Below are 14,407 nucleotides of genomic sequence, written 5' to 3'. Positions count from 1 at the left end.
CCCCAGCATGTTTCTTTCCCATGCCACCTGAGGACCCAAGAGGACATTGCCATGAGCCTCAGGGCACACGAGTCCCCAGACACTGGAAGTCCCTATCATCCCTGGCTGAGCGCCAAGAACATCAACCACACCCAGGCACCTGTGTGGGTCCCCCTGCCTTGCACAGTGCCTGCAGACATGTGCTCAACTGGGGACAGTTCTGTGCTCCTCTAGAGGTCACATGACTCTGATGCACCTCTAGCATGCATAGGAAATCCCATAACAAAGAGAACTGTCCTGCCCCTAGAGCCTCAGGCTTGGTGGAGAAGCTCTGCATGTAGCAGCACTCAGGTGACCAAGGAGCCCCTTTCAGGGCAAATGTGTGGCATCCCCTGTCAGGAACCAAGAGCACCATTACAGCCCACCCATCTCGTCCCTGTGTGGCTTCCACTTTGCTGTACAGATGCCTTCTGGGGGGACAATAGTTAGAGGGAAGGAGGGAAATCTCCTGACTTTACAAATGGGGCTTTGCTAAATGAGCCTGGAAGACAAATCTGTCTTCAGTCCTATTCATTAAAGAAAGTCCTTTATAAATCCCCAATTAACAATTTCTCATTTAAAGATGGGTGATCATCATTTTTTTTGGCAATTTATAGCTTTAAATTTCCTGAAATATGAAAATTACTGGGGGAAGATCCTAGCTGTGGTCATGGAAATCCACTTCACCATTTCTGATAAACATATTAAAAATGATCAATAATTCTAAAGTTCAAATGTAATAATCCCACTAATACATATTAAAAGGCTGCCTTGGTATCACATGAAGGAAGGTATTCTAGATCCAGGTGGCACAACTCTCCATGTTACTGGAAAACCACACGATAAGTGTGGATGGATTTTCCCCAGCTTGGATGGGGCTGGAATTCTTATTTTCATTTGACACTGACAGTCTCGGGCCAGCTCTCCAATCAGACTGCTCAGCAGCAAGACGGGTGAGTCTGCAAAGGAGGCACCGTGTAAATATTAGGAGCGGGAAGGCCTCTCTGAAAGGAGACTTCACGACATTGTTCATCACTTACACCTTCACTGCAACCTCTCCAGCCCTGGGGATCCCCAACTCTGTATCCAAGATATGAAAGCAGGCTGAGAGAGAGAGAGGTGTGAGTGGTTGAAGCTATTTGTTTTGTTTTGTTTTGTTTTTTTTGGGGGGGACCCTGAACTGAGATGGCTTTTGTGGGTTGAAGAGCAGAGTAGCCATCCTGCCAAGGCATCTCTTGGCACAGTGGTCACTGGCCTACACAACCACCCCACCTTGACCTCAGGCTGCTTGAGAGCCAAAAGCACCAGAGACCTGAGCAAGTTAGGCAAGTGAGTGGAGAAGGTGTCACTAATTCTAGAACATAACAGAATTGAATGTCCTGGCCTTGAAAGGGAGCGAGAAGAGCCTCTGCATTGAGCAGGTAGAAGGGTGCTCTGGAGAACTTGAACCACATACCACAGGCCCTAAAGGAGAGAAAGAGTATTCGGCCTCTGTGAGGGTAAGGACAGAAACAGAGACTAATGTTGACGGGCACTCACGCTGTGCCCAGCTCTGCACAGCACCACTTGCTTGCATCAGCCCAGTGAGTGCTGATGGGAAAATGAGGCTCAATGACCAAAAATGGGACCTCAGGTGATCTAAGACCAACACTTTGCCCGCCCCCCCCCCCCCCCCGCAGGAGGCTATGCTGGGGGCTCCTATGTTATCATGTGCTTCCTCTGTACCACAAACTGCCCCAGGAAGCAGGACTCCTGGAGGCTGGACCCACTGTGCATGCTGGTTAAGAAAGAAAACCTGAAACAAGGGCGCAGCACCTCAACCCCTCAACCATCAAGAGAGTTCCAGCTCCCAGTCCAATGTCACCTCTGCACCCTTCCCCAACAGGCCAACCTCTGCCCTTGCCCTGGACTCCAGGGAAGGAGTTGACCAGCAGCTTCCCCACAGAACCCAATGCGTGGGCAGGAGGACAGGCAGGCTTTGGGCATATCCAGGCCAGTCCTGTTGCAGGTGTGGCCTGCCCAAGTCCCCTGCCTCATCTGACTGCTGTCTCTGGGAAAGGGGGCCTCACCCTTGCAGCTGGCTGCTGTGAGATCTGAGCAAGCAGACAAGGTGCCCAGTCCAGGGACCAGGAAGGTGGAGAGGTGCCCTGGAAGCCACAGGGCACCGGTTCTGAGAGCCTGGCTAGCTTGGCCTGTGCGCCTGGAGGTCAGTACCAGCTGGGGAGGGGCCGCCCCTCCCTTTTTTTTCTTCCCTGGCCTGGAGGGTCTTGCTTTTGTTATTCAGAACTCTGATTGAGCTCCCTTCCTGGGGTCAGGCGGCCACTTCCAAACCCCCATGGTGTTCGGCTCTCCGCGGGTCCCCGCCAAGCCAGGTGCACCCGCTGAAGTCGGGTCGGGGGCGGGCAGAGTGGGAAGGGCCAGGGGTGGGGGATCGGAGTCGGTCGGAGCCCGTCCCCGGGGAAGGCCGCTGGCGGGCAGACTTAATAGGATCAGGTCAGTGTAATCCCATTTCAGCCATTGTCATTCAAGCGGCGGGAGCCCGAGCTGGGGGGCCGGGCCCTTTAAGACAGCGCGCGGCCACACCAGAGACGCACCGGCTTGACAAAGGCCGCGAGGGATCCAGTGGCGGGAAATAAAGAGATGAAGGCCTGGGGGTGGGCTCCCGGCGTGAAGCTCCCTCCCGGGCCCGCCTGCCCCTGCCCTGGCCAGCGCCCTGGCCGCGCTGGGGGACGCCCTCGCTGCGGGCTCCATTTCGGGCTCAGGTCTCCGATGGCCTCCCTGGCTCTCCGGAGTCCCCGGCCGCCCGAGCCTCCTGCCTCTCTCTCGAGGCCCGCGGGGTGCTCGATGGTTCTGGCCGGAGCAGGGTCCCCTCGCGGTCGGGCGGCCTCTGCCTGAGCTGCCCGGGTCTCGGCTTTCCGAGCCCCGCGTGCAGCGCAGCTCCGGGGCGGGCACGCGGGAGTTCCTGGTGCCAGTTCCAGACAGAAAGTTTGTCTGACCGCGACGGTGACCCGGGTGGACTTGGGGGAGGAACGGGTCCCTAAACCTGTATGTGTGGCGGGGTGGGGGTTCGCAAAGGAGGCGGTGGATTGGGCCGGGGGTGCGGAGCGGCGCAGAGGCCAGACCTGGAGGACCCGGAGGCGAGATTGGAGAGGAGGACCGGGGGAGGGGGGGGCATCCCAGAGACCAGAAGGTGTGGGGGTGCTCGGCGTAGTGGAGGTCGGGGTGCGCGCCGAGAGCCCAGCGGCCGAGCGGAGTCGGACACGCGGACTGCTGGGCCGGGCTCGGGACTGGAAACCAGGCCGGGACCAGTCGGAGGGAACCCTCGAGAGCTCCCGGGCGCAGGCAGGGGAGGGCTTTGCGCCGGGAAAGGAGACCCTGGGAGAGCTGAGTCCTGAGGGGCGGCCCCAGCACACAGTGGCGCTCCATCAAGTAGGGCGCCTCCGCCGGCGTTTGGGTTCGGCCAGTAGGATCAGGCTCTTGGTTCTCGTGGATCCAGGATCGTGCAAAAAGCAGTAGAAGCGGGAAGGGAATCGCACAACCACATCGTACACTCACGTGCTCACACGCGCTCGCGCGCGCACACGCACAAGCGCTTACACTCACACGGCACCAACACACTCCCACCCTGATTATCCTAGAGTCAACTCCATAGGGAGCGGGGAGCTCACGGGGACCGCCGGGTCCGAGCTAGAACGTTTCCGCAGCGTCACCCTGCACTGCCCGGGAAGACGAGATCTAGGGCACCGTCGAGCCGGGACCGCAACAGGCTCAGTGCCCTTGGCGCCCCAGTCCAAAAGGCATAGGTCGCAGGTCCTCCTGTCCCCACAACTTCCCACAGTCAAAGGAAGCAGGCAGTGCAGTCTTGGGGCACCAACCAGGCAGGAACGCGGTGCTGTCAGGGGACAGGGCCCAGGTACTTTGGTCTGCAGTTTGTCAAAGAGAAGGGCTGCCTGACCTTTCCCCCAAAGCTTCAGAGGGCGGAAGTCAGCTTAGGTCTCCCACTTCTAAACTGTTCAAATAGGCAATCAATTTTTATGATGTAATTTATAATTTATGCAGGTTGTCTTCATACATATGGTGTTGCTTTTGTGTGTCGGGGTTTCAGGTGCTTTATTACTCTGACGGTGTGATTTGCATTCATGTTCAGTTACCAAGATCATATTTCTCCTGTTTACACCATAAGGGCCCCGAAATGAAGATTGATGCTGCCTCCCTTTGTCCAGGCCATCCCTGTAGACCTCAGGGCTACCCCCAGACCCTAGAGCCCAGCTACCCCAGAATCCTCCAAGTTGTGAGGGGAAGGAAGATGCACCTTTCCAAGCCATCTGGGAAGTTCTGGAGCACCAGAAGTCAGATCAGGTGGCCTGCTTTGATTGTGTACACTAGGGCTTCGGCTGAGGGGTTTCTGGGTACAGAAGGAGGTGCATATACACAAGCCATAGGGGGGGGGGGCAAGCAGGACACTCTCCTAATCATAGCCCAAGTCCAGTAGGTGAAAGGAAAGGGCAGCAAGCCCTAATCAACAGCCAGGGCTGCCAAATTTTGCAGGCTACAACCACTCCGGACAACCACAGGGATCTAGGAGGGCCTTGCGGTACTCAGTGGAGACACAGTCCCCAGCTGGGGAGCCATATATTCCTCCAGGTTTTTTATGCACCCCCTAACAAGGAGGGCAGCAAGCAGCTTTGCTCTGACTAGGCCCTGGGCTAGAGGGATCAACCTCGGCAGGCCTGTGCCAGGTCTGCTAGAAGCAGCTGAAATGATTGGCCCAATTAGGCTGAATCCAGCAGCAACAAGGGGGACAAGCCCTGGTCCCCAGAGAAAGGACATCTTGGAAGGCAGTACATGCAGACAGTCACAGAGTCAGGATGTTTCTGGGAAGCAAATCCCAGCTGGAGATGGCCAGGAAGACTCCCTACCCCCTATTTAGCTAAAAAGGTGCCAGTGGAAGAACCATTCTGGGGACTGAAGACTAGGAGACAGAGGCTGGCTGCACAGCATGCTCCACATCTTGAAAATTCCAGTGTAGGTTGGGTTTGGAGAGGGTGGCTTCAGTTGCAGGGTACCCCAGCCTCCAAAGGTAGCTAAAGGAGGAGGCTGCTTTAGGCTCAGGACCAAAAATATTTGGCTTCAGCTTTTCAAAGTACCCTCGGTTTTCCAAAGGGCTGGAGGTGCCTGGCTCTCTGAGAGCAAGGGCTCCCGGGGAATGAGGACTGGGGGCACAGGGTCAGATGGCTGTTCCTGTGGCCCCCTTGGGCCTCTGCTTAGGTCAAAGGACCCAGGCTGCAGGCAGCCCCAGGCATCCCACCGCACAGCTGGGGGCGCAGGTCCACTGTGCTCTCAAGCGTAATTATTTGATCTGCAGATGTAAGTGGAATTTATTGTAACAACAAATATAGTGATGTCAAAACCCAACCTTGGATTAAAGCCGGCAGCCAAAGGGGAAGTGTATTAATTTCCAACAGCATCTCAGGCCAGAGCCTATTAGAACAAGCTATTCTTCAGGCCCCCCCATCAGAATTAATCATTGGGAGTTAATTTGAAGCTCAGACAAGTTGCTGTTAATTTAGTGCAGGGAGGACGGGATGGAATAAAAAGCTGAGGTGCTGGCCGAGCCTCGTGGGTCTCATTAATCAGCCAGCTGAGACGGCCTGGCTTGATTACAATTTGCAAAAAAATTCATTAGGGCCCGGGCGATTGACAATTTTTCTCTCTGCCTGTGATGTGACTCATTAGGCAGCCAAATGAAAGCCATGATGACGGCCATGATGACAGCGGCCATCAAGCGCCGCTTGTTTATCTTCCTCCCCTCGGCCTGTCTCCAGGGCCTCTGACTGGCGCTGGGCTCTCTGGGCTTTTGGTGCTCAGGGGGTGGGAGGGAGGAAAATGCCTCCTAAAAGGGCAGGAGGGCCTAGGATGACTCCAAGGCTGTCCCCTCCTGGTGCTTCCAAAGTGTGAGGAGTGTGGCTGGGGATGGCTGGGAAGCTTGGGTCCTGGGATGGGGTACCTGAAGGCCATCTCCTTCTCCTAGGGAGCTTCACTTTACCGTGGGGTGTGTAACCAAGGTGGCCGCCGCCCATCTTTACCTTGGGCTTTTGGAGAAGGCCAAGTAGGGTTTACAGGGTACAGTGGAAGGGCATTTGGGAGCACTCTAGGATCTGCAGGGAATGCTGGACTTTCAATGTCCAGGATTTCTCTTTCAGAACCCGAGTGTCACTGGGGCAGGAGTCCTCATGTTCCTCTTGTCCTCGGGCTGCATTCTGCCACCACTAGCCATAGTCCCCTCGGGGCGCATAGGCGGCCCAAGGATATACTGCCCAAGAAGTCCAGGTGTATGTATATAGGGGGAGGAGAGGACAGCGTCCCTGCGAGTCTCAAATATCGCAGTACCAGCGGGCGGCCAGTGGAGACCTGCCCTGAACAATAGCGCCCAGGAGCAGCTGGGCCTTGTGGACCAGGCGCTGGGGCCCGGCGCGCCCGCCGGCGCTGTCCCTCTTCCCTTAGGCGGGAGCTGCCGCAGTTCTCCACGCCTCAGCCGGCTGAGGCCCTCGGAGGACCGGCCGCTCGGATTTACTGTGCTCAAAACCAAGCCCGGGCCATTTTCCGCCACCGGAAGTGTTCGGAACGCGGCGGGAAACCGTGACTCCGTCGCTCCAGGCTTTCACTCGGCGCCTGAAGTTCGGGCGGCGGCCTCGGTCCCCCGACCGGTGACGGGTTGTGAGCCATATAAATTAAGTCAATATTCGTATTGACCCTTGTCGCTGTGTCTTGGGCCGAGAAGGAGCAAGTGCGGCGCCGCGGCTCTGCAGCCAGCTCCCCGGGCTCCCTTCCCTTCATTTGGGAGGCTGAGCTGGCGAAGCCACCGGCTTCTCTTGCTGTGGGCCGGTGGTTTGGTGGCGGGAAGAGCTCTGGCATCACGACCACACTCACGCGCGCTCTCCACGTTTCCGGGACACCCGGGGCCTGCCATCCCAGCCTCTCGAGGGCCTGGTGGCGCTGGTTCCGCGAAGAGTCTCGGGTGTGAAAGGGGACCGGGGGGCTGGCGGGGCTCGGGGCGGGGAGCAGTGGGCTCGGGGGCGGGCACGCCCCGCCCGCGCCCTGCTGGCCGCCCCACCCAGGCGGGTAGGCGCCCGGCCCTCAGGCCCTGGCGGACGGTCCCCAACTCTCCGCGCTCCTCTCCTCTCCCCTGCTGTAGTACTGACTGCCCCGCGCCGCGGGGTGGGGCGGTGGTCCGGGCCCGCCCCTCCGACCCCGCCCGGAGGGGGAGGTTCCCGGCCCGCCCGAGCTCACCGCCCGCCTCCGCCTCCGAGCCGAGCGCTGCCGGGAAGCGGCTTGGCTTGCTGGGTTCCTGCTCCTGTCGGAAGATAACGCCCGAAGACTGATTTATGGACCTTCGGCGCTGCTGGCGAGCAAGCACCGCTGCTTTTCGGGACCAGGATGTTTAAGGAAACGTGTTTCTTCCCCTGGCTGTAGTCGATTTAGAGCACCCGCAGTTTGTGCAAATCCACCATCACCCACACTCGCGTTCCCTCTTCTAGGCACCCTCGCCTCTGGCTCCCTAGGTATTGATTAGGCTGGGCAGAAGAGGACATGCTAAATATCTAAGGTGGAATTGGGTTTTCTGAAATTCATAATCCTATTGGAGCTCTTGCCCTCCATTTCAAGACCTGGTACGGTGCTGCATGAATCATGCCCACAGGCCTTAGGACAGCTGGACCTGGGAGTTTATCCAGTAAGGGCCCCAGACCAGTTGCTCGGCCACACCCTTGCAGAGAGCCCTTGGAACAAATTCTGGACACATTTATGAGGCCCAAGGATTGATTTTTTTCCTTGTTCCTTTTTATTATTCACAAGACTGAGATTGTTTAAATGTCATAACTTATAAGAAAATAAACTACATTGAAATAAATTAAACACAACGGAGACGCGCTTCAGACATGGCTCAGATAGGATAAGCAACCCCAAGAAAGAAAGCCAGGCAAAGCAAAGCAAAGGAAAGCAAAGCAAATTCCAGGCTGCCCAACACTCTCTGCTTTGCGGTCAACTCAAAAAGCCAGAATAGAAACAAAAATAAGTTTAAGCCCCAGTGTTTGTTCTTGTGTTTCATGTTTACCTTTGGAAAAGTATGGAAAGATGGCTGCTAAGCACGGCAGGTTACAGCAGAGGGTTTGGTTTCTTCTGGAATGTGAGTGGAGAATATTACTAGGTAATTTGGTCCTATAACTTTCAAAATACTGCAGCTGAGATCCAGTCTATATAGATATCTATGTACAAAGTAGGATAGTATAATAAATATTTAGTGTATCTTCAGGTGTGGCTGTAGCCCCTTCAAAAGCAGTCTTTTAAGCCTGTTTAATGGATATATTCTCGATTTGCTTGGGATGTCCACGTCTGGGAAGATTTTGAGTTTCGCTTCACACACACAGTGGAGTCCACCATGGGTTCCCTCGGGTGCTGGGTCTTCTCCAAGGCTGCCAGCGGTGGCTGGGCCCTCAGGGTCGGGCCTGCTCCAGCTGCTGATGCTGACTTCTAATAGCGAATCTGCTGACATGGACAGGGATGGGGACGACAATCTTGGGGTTCCTGGAGGGCTCCCCCGTCTTGGAGTTAGCATTGCCCGCCTTCACCCGTTTCCACTTGGCTCTGCGGTTCTGGAACCAGATTTTCACCTGCACCTCGCTGAGTTTGAGGGCGTGGGCGATCTGCGAACGCTCCGTCAGGGAGAGGTACTTTTTGCAGTGAAACTCCTTCTCCAGCTCCAGCAGCTGCTCGCTGGTGAAGGCAGTCCGCCGCCGCCGGTTCTTGCCCGTGGACGTGGTGCTGCCTGCCGCACTGCCGCTTGGCGGGGTCTCCTCCAGTGCGTGGCCTGGGTCTTCCTCCTTGTGAGCGGCCTGGCCAGTCAGATTGTCATCCGAGCTGTAGTCCACATCGCTCTCCAGCGAGAAGCTCTCTTCCTTGCCCTTCGGGTCATCTTCCACCTTTGACTCGTCTTTCCCTTGCCCTCGGACAGCCCCGACTGAAAGCAAAACCAAACGGCGTTTTATTACATTTCGCACACTGGCCTTCCTTTCCCCTTCCCACCGTCACTTGGGCATCCCCCACCCCTTTGCGGATTGTCTTTCTATGACATTAACACATTGTGATTTCCTGGCCTTTGAGGAGTAGAGAAGGAGGGGGGAGCGTGAGAAAGCTCAAAGGAGAGGAGGAGACAGCATAGGCGACGGCCCTTTGCCCAGAACCATCACTCAAGGGGCTCCCAGTCTCCTGCACACACTGCCAGCCTCGGTCAGCTTAAGGAGAGTAGCAGGGCGCATGAGGCCCAAGAGAGGGTCCCCTTTGTCCGGGGGGGGATCAGGGATGGATGAGGACTTGGGGGGGTGGTTCACATCCATCCTGCCTCCACCCCCAGCACAGTGAAAATCTAGTGAATCTCAATTTCATCGCAGCTGGAGCTAGGGTGGAGGCTCGAGCAAAGCCAGACCTTGTCTTTTTTGAGACCAATGGTAATGTTTGTCAGAGGGATGTTTCATAGCCTTAGGAGAAGTTCCCACCAGACAGCTCAACACACACACACACACACACACACACACACACACGACTCCCAAGAATTCGGGTCTCCGAGGCAAGCAGCAGCCCAGTGAAAGGGTTTAATAAGTCTGAGCGCCCCTGGGCAAATGCACAGATGAGACGCACTGCCCACCGGCATCTCCTTAAGGCTTCAATCTACCCGGGACCCCAGGTCCTCGTGGAGTTGGAGTAGATTGGGCTAAATTCGCAGACCAATATGCAGCCCCAAGCAGCAGCTGGCTGGGGGTGGGGGAGAGCGCTAAATGCCCCTTCCCCAGAGATCCTGCTTGTTGAGTTTTTGCGTGGCCTTACGCGGCAGCCGGGGTCGGGCGGGGGCACGGTGTAGCCCCCAGGTTCCCCGGGGGGCTGGAGCTGGCCCGCCCCCTGTCCTCGCGTCCCCACGTTCCGGCTGCGCGCGCCTCACACTCACCGAGAGATGCCTGCACCGCCTCGGCAGCGGAGAAGGCGAGCAGCGAGCCCTCCTTGGAGAGGAAGCCTTTGCCGTCCTCGGTGTCGGCTTGCAGCGCCTCCGCCTTGTCGAAGTTGCCGCCGCCCGGCAGAGGCTGAGGCGCGAACTTGCGGGCGGCCGCCGCCTCCTGATGCTGGGGCGACGCGGAGAAGCCACCTGGCAGCGTGGCCATGAGCGTAGAGGTGAGCGCCATGCCCTGCGCCAGGCTGGAGCAGAAGCCAGTGGGCAGGCTGGGGATCTGGTGGTGAGGGTGAGCGGGCGGCAACGCGGGCTGCAGCGCGGCCTGGGGCAGCGCTGGCGGCGGTGGCGGCGGCGGCGGCAGCACCACCGGCCGGTAGGGCATGAACATGGGGTAGCCGGTGTAGACGAAATGGCCGGGGCTGGGCTGCGGCGGGCTGCCGATCAGCGAGTCTATGCTGAAGGCGGTGCTACTCCCCAGCGGGCGCTGCATCATCATCAGCGACGGCGGGAACGCTGCGCTCATAGACGCGCTGGGGAGAGGCCAGGGAGAGACGAAAAGTCCCCGCGCCGCGCCGCTGCCGGGAAGCCCACCAAAAGACGCGAGCACTACCCGGAGCGCCGGGAAGGCGCCAAGCGGGACCCGGAGAGCAGACTCCGCGGCCACTCAGTCCTGGGTCCACTGCATGACCGGCGGGCGCGGGCGCGGGAGGTGCGTGGGGTGAGGCTGTGCGCCGGGGTTTGGAGAGGGCGCTCCGGCCCTGCGGGCTCTTTGGAGCCGCTGCCCAGCCGCTGCCCGCTGCGAGTCGGTTGGAGTCCGAGAGCTTCACGTCTGCGGCTCTTTGCCCAACTAGCAGCCGTCGGTGCGTCCGTTTGTCCTTCCCGCAGTTCGTCGCCTCCCGCGGGCCGCTGGGGAGCGCGGGAAGCCGGCGCACTTGTCTCTGGCGGGCGCCGCCAGCACCTTTAAATCGCGCTCCTCTTTCTCATTCACATTTTGCCTGCTGCCCAGCAGATCCCGCCTCACGTGGGGCCAGGCGCCGCCCCCCATTGGCTGAGCAGGGCGTGGGCGGGGCGAATCAGACTCCGCCCCTCCTTCCTGGCTGGCGGAGAGCTAGCTGCGGGCGCCACCGTCGGAGCGCTTGAGCCAGAGAGCAGGATCCCTAGCGCCGGGACCGCGCAGAGCAAACTTGAGAGGGGCCGTTGGTACCCAGACTCACACCCTAGGGCCCTGCAGCCGTGTTAAGGCCGCTTCAAAAGGCGCCTTCCTTGCTCTCATCCGCCATGGATGGGCCGGGAGCGTTTTATTTCCTCTTATATTTGCAATGGAACAAGCCTGAGGCTCACCTTGTCTCTGGTGCTCCGGCTGAACCTGGGGTTCGGACAAGGTTCTTGGATTTAGGGGGAGGGTCTTACCCCTGCAGATCCACCCCCAGGGCGCGCGGGCCAGGAACTGTCAGCCCTGCTTGCTGCTGGGAACCTGCCGAGTTGCTAGCTGCGTCCCTACACTCCTGCGGGGAGGGGAGGCTGCTGGTCCCCTATTCGGAGCTGGGTCCTCCCGTGAACGATCCCTTCTCATTTTTCATGACATTCTTAATCATCGCACCTATTTACCCACTTTGCCAGCGCGCACCAAAATAACAACCACGATAATTATGATAATAAAGCGAGTCCTTTATCTGCTCCATCCTCGGGGAGGGAGGAAGGGGGAGTTGCTATGCCCCCGGATTGTATAACGTGAGATTATCCTGATGAAAGCTTTATGATGTTTGCTCAAATAAAAGCTGCGTTTTGTAAATAGGCGCTAATTAAGCACGTTGGGAACGGAGGGAGCGCTCACCCTGGCGCCGCCGCCCGGTTTCCAGCGAATGGACTCGAGGGCACGCGATTCCCCTTCGACTGCAGGATGAAGCTGATTCCCTCAAGATATTTCCCCCGTTTCGACAATGGTAAAGACACTGGAATTTGGGTATTGAGGGGGTAGGGAGGACATGGGATGTTCTTATCTCCTCCTTTATGTTAAAACAAACTTTTCAGCTCTCGTATTCCCTTTTAGAAAGGAATCATTTCGTGGCAGGGGCAGACCGTGCAAAACGCAGTACCGCGCGCGCAGGGCTTCCACGCATCTCCAGGGCCTCGGTTTCAACTTCCTGGGTCTAGACGTCCTACCCGAATTGCCGACAGCACCCGGCCAGGGAGGAGAGGAGGGCATTGTTACATCGGTCATTAAAAACCAGCTCACGCCGAGGAGCTAGTGGTGGGGAGTTGGCCGGTGTTGGACGTGTGTTATGTATCACTTACAAGCACATTTAATTGGGAGATAAAGATAAATCGATCTTTATGAATTTATCGACCCGATTCTTTGAAGCTCTTCTTTCTCGTTCTTGCTCTTTCTCTCGCTGTAACCCCAAGCCCCCCCACCCCCGGGACGTCTTAATCCCAGACCATTTCCTCAGCCAGGAGTCTGGCCAGAGAGCCTCTGCCCACCCGTCAGGCCCAGGAGGTAAGACCGGAGGGTGCGTCCTCGGCTCCCTGGGGTGCTGAGAAAACTCGCTGGCGGGGCTGCCAGCCGCCCTCCTCCTATCCTCCTCTCCCCTCCTCACCGTCACCCGGACAAAGACGTCTCGAGCGCGTTTCTCCACTCCAGGCCGCAGTAATAGATGGCTCCGGCAGCAGGCGGCTTGAAAGGAATTCATTAGGACGCTGCCTGTGTTGCCTCCCCTCACTTCACGGCCAGACCCGTGGTGGCCTAGGCAGCGTGAGGGGAAATTAATTCCCATCGGGGTCCACGGGGAAGGAGGTGTCGTGGGGTCTCTGAGCTCTCTCCCTCATTCTCCATTTCCACAAAAGAAGAAAAAGAAAAAAGATCGCAGCCCAGGGCAAAAGGCTGATTTCTTCATGAGAATAATGAATACTCCCTCTCATTATGAGATAGTTACAGTCACAGTCTCGAGTGCCATTACCTTGTTTTCGAATACTAAGAATAAACGTTTCCTTGATTTACTTGCTACAGCGGGGTCCCTTCTCCTACTCCTCCGGCCACTGCTGTATCTGTGTAAGCTGTTAGGCATCTGACCTAGGCAGCTTTGCCAGCCACTTTGCTATTTGGGGCTAAGATATTGTTCCAGGGGCTTCCATTACCTGATTACTCCCAGAGGGACAGGTATTCCTCTGATTATTTTGGTGATGATTCCACATTTAAAGTTCAGCAAGAAGATTTAGGTCCGTTAAATTATAGCTATGCTTGAAGTAATTTGATGGCATATTATTTGCATCTATAAATTGCCATGAAAAGTATTGACTGCAGGGGTTATGATACTAATCTTTTATTAGTGAGTTCAGATAATTCTCATCAATATGAATTTTATTTACTAGTATGCTATTCTCTAGTGCAAGGCAGTAATATTTTCTCATCTAATGCTTAACTGCTTAGAAAACGATTGTCCCTGTCATAAAAGAATCCTTGTGTCTCGGCGTGATTAACTAGATTCATTCGAGGCACCTCAGGTACCTGCAAAACATTCAGAGTGTGGGGACTGTGGGTAACAAAAGCCTTTAGAGACCTCTGTTCCTGGGAGAGATTTATGGGCTGGGAGCGACAGGTACACGGCTTGTCCCTCCTTCGGATTCCTACCTACTTAGCTTGTAACTACCTCAAACTGCAGAGTCCTGCGCGACAGAGCTCGGCCCAGGCTGCGCGGGAAAACCACCCAGCAGAGATCTTCGCAAGTTTGCTAGGAGAGCCCCGCCCCCCTTCAATTAAGAAAAAGGCTGGACGCGCCCGGAGAGAGAGCAGGGTTCTCGACTCCAGTTAAGTTCTGGGAACTTTTTCTCCCTGAAATCTCCATCGCAGATGAAGATAGCCCAGACCCAGGGCACTTTACTCCGCTGGTGTCAAGCTAATATCAGGGTCATATTAAACCACTGAAAATGCTGCTTAGACGTTCAGTAGAAATGATGGTGATTAGGTTGGCTTCCTGGTTCGCGGCTGCCCCAGTCAGCGTTTGCATGCAGGTGTATGAAGGCTGAGTGTAAAATATAAAACGCACAAGTAAATGAATATTCATGCAGCAAACTCCCTTTGGCCTGTCCAGCCCAGGCAGGAGGAGGAGCAGCGCTTCCAGCGGCAGTTTGGGCACCCGGGTCTCTGCGGACGCGTGGAAACCTGCGGGCCTCTCCGGCTGCTCTCCTCGCCAGCCGCACAGACCCAGGACATAGGCTAGTTTCTCAGGCAACCGGGTTGTTTTTATTTATAGGGATTTTGAGTGGCCTGATCATTCGGTCATTGCCCCAGCTCTTGCTCCTGGCAATAGTTGGGAAATAACTTGGGATGGGTTTTATTTATGGAAGGGCAATTGGGATTCACACCCAGCTAACCCAGAATAGTGCCTCCAAGCC

At 56.6% G+C, this 14,407-nt stretch overlaps 1 protein-coding gene across 2 annotated transcripts; it reads right to left on the bottom strand.

Annotated features, from left to right (window-relative positions):
* Window positions 1-8,510: 8,510 nt before the first annotated feature.
* Gbx2 (gastrulation brain homeobox 2) lies at window positions 8,511-10,538 on the bottom strand. Of its 2 annotated transcripts, none has more exons than XM_027956205.2 (2): window positions 10,016-10,538; window positions 8,511-9,034 (listed from the first exon to the last, which is right to left on the bottom strand). In XM_027956205.2, exons 1-2 carry the CDS (start codon window positions 10,536-10,538, stop codon window positions 8,511-8,513), a joined length of 1,047 nt encoding a protein of 348 aa, XP_027812006.1. The 2 variants fall into 2 exon arrangements, with proteins under 2 accessions (XP_027812006.1, XP_027812007.1); XM_027956206.2 differs by having other exon boundaries at window positions 8,986-9,034; window positions 9,967-10,538.
* Window positions 10,539-14,407: the final 3,869 nt, after the last annotated feature.

This window comes from Marmota flaviventris, chromosome 11 (assembly GCF_047511675.1).
Source record: "Marmota flaviventris isolate mMarFla1 chromosome 11, mMarFla1.hap1, whole genome shotgun sequence".
NCBI lineage: Eukaryota > Metazoa > Chordata > Mammalia > Rodentia > Sciuridae > Marmota > Marmota flaviventris.
This window is presented reverse-complemented; position numbering and strand designations above follow the sequence as displayed.

Coding starts and splice junctions, on each gene's coding strand:
- Gbx2 (XM_027956205.2), bottom strand. CDS start 10,538: ATGAGCGCAGCGTTCCCGCCGTCGCTGATGATGATGCAGCGCCCGCTG. Junction 9,035..10,015: donor GGCGGTGCAGGCATCTCTCG/GTGAGTGTGAGG, acceptor TTTTGCTTTCAG/TCGGGGCTGTCCGAGGGCAA.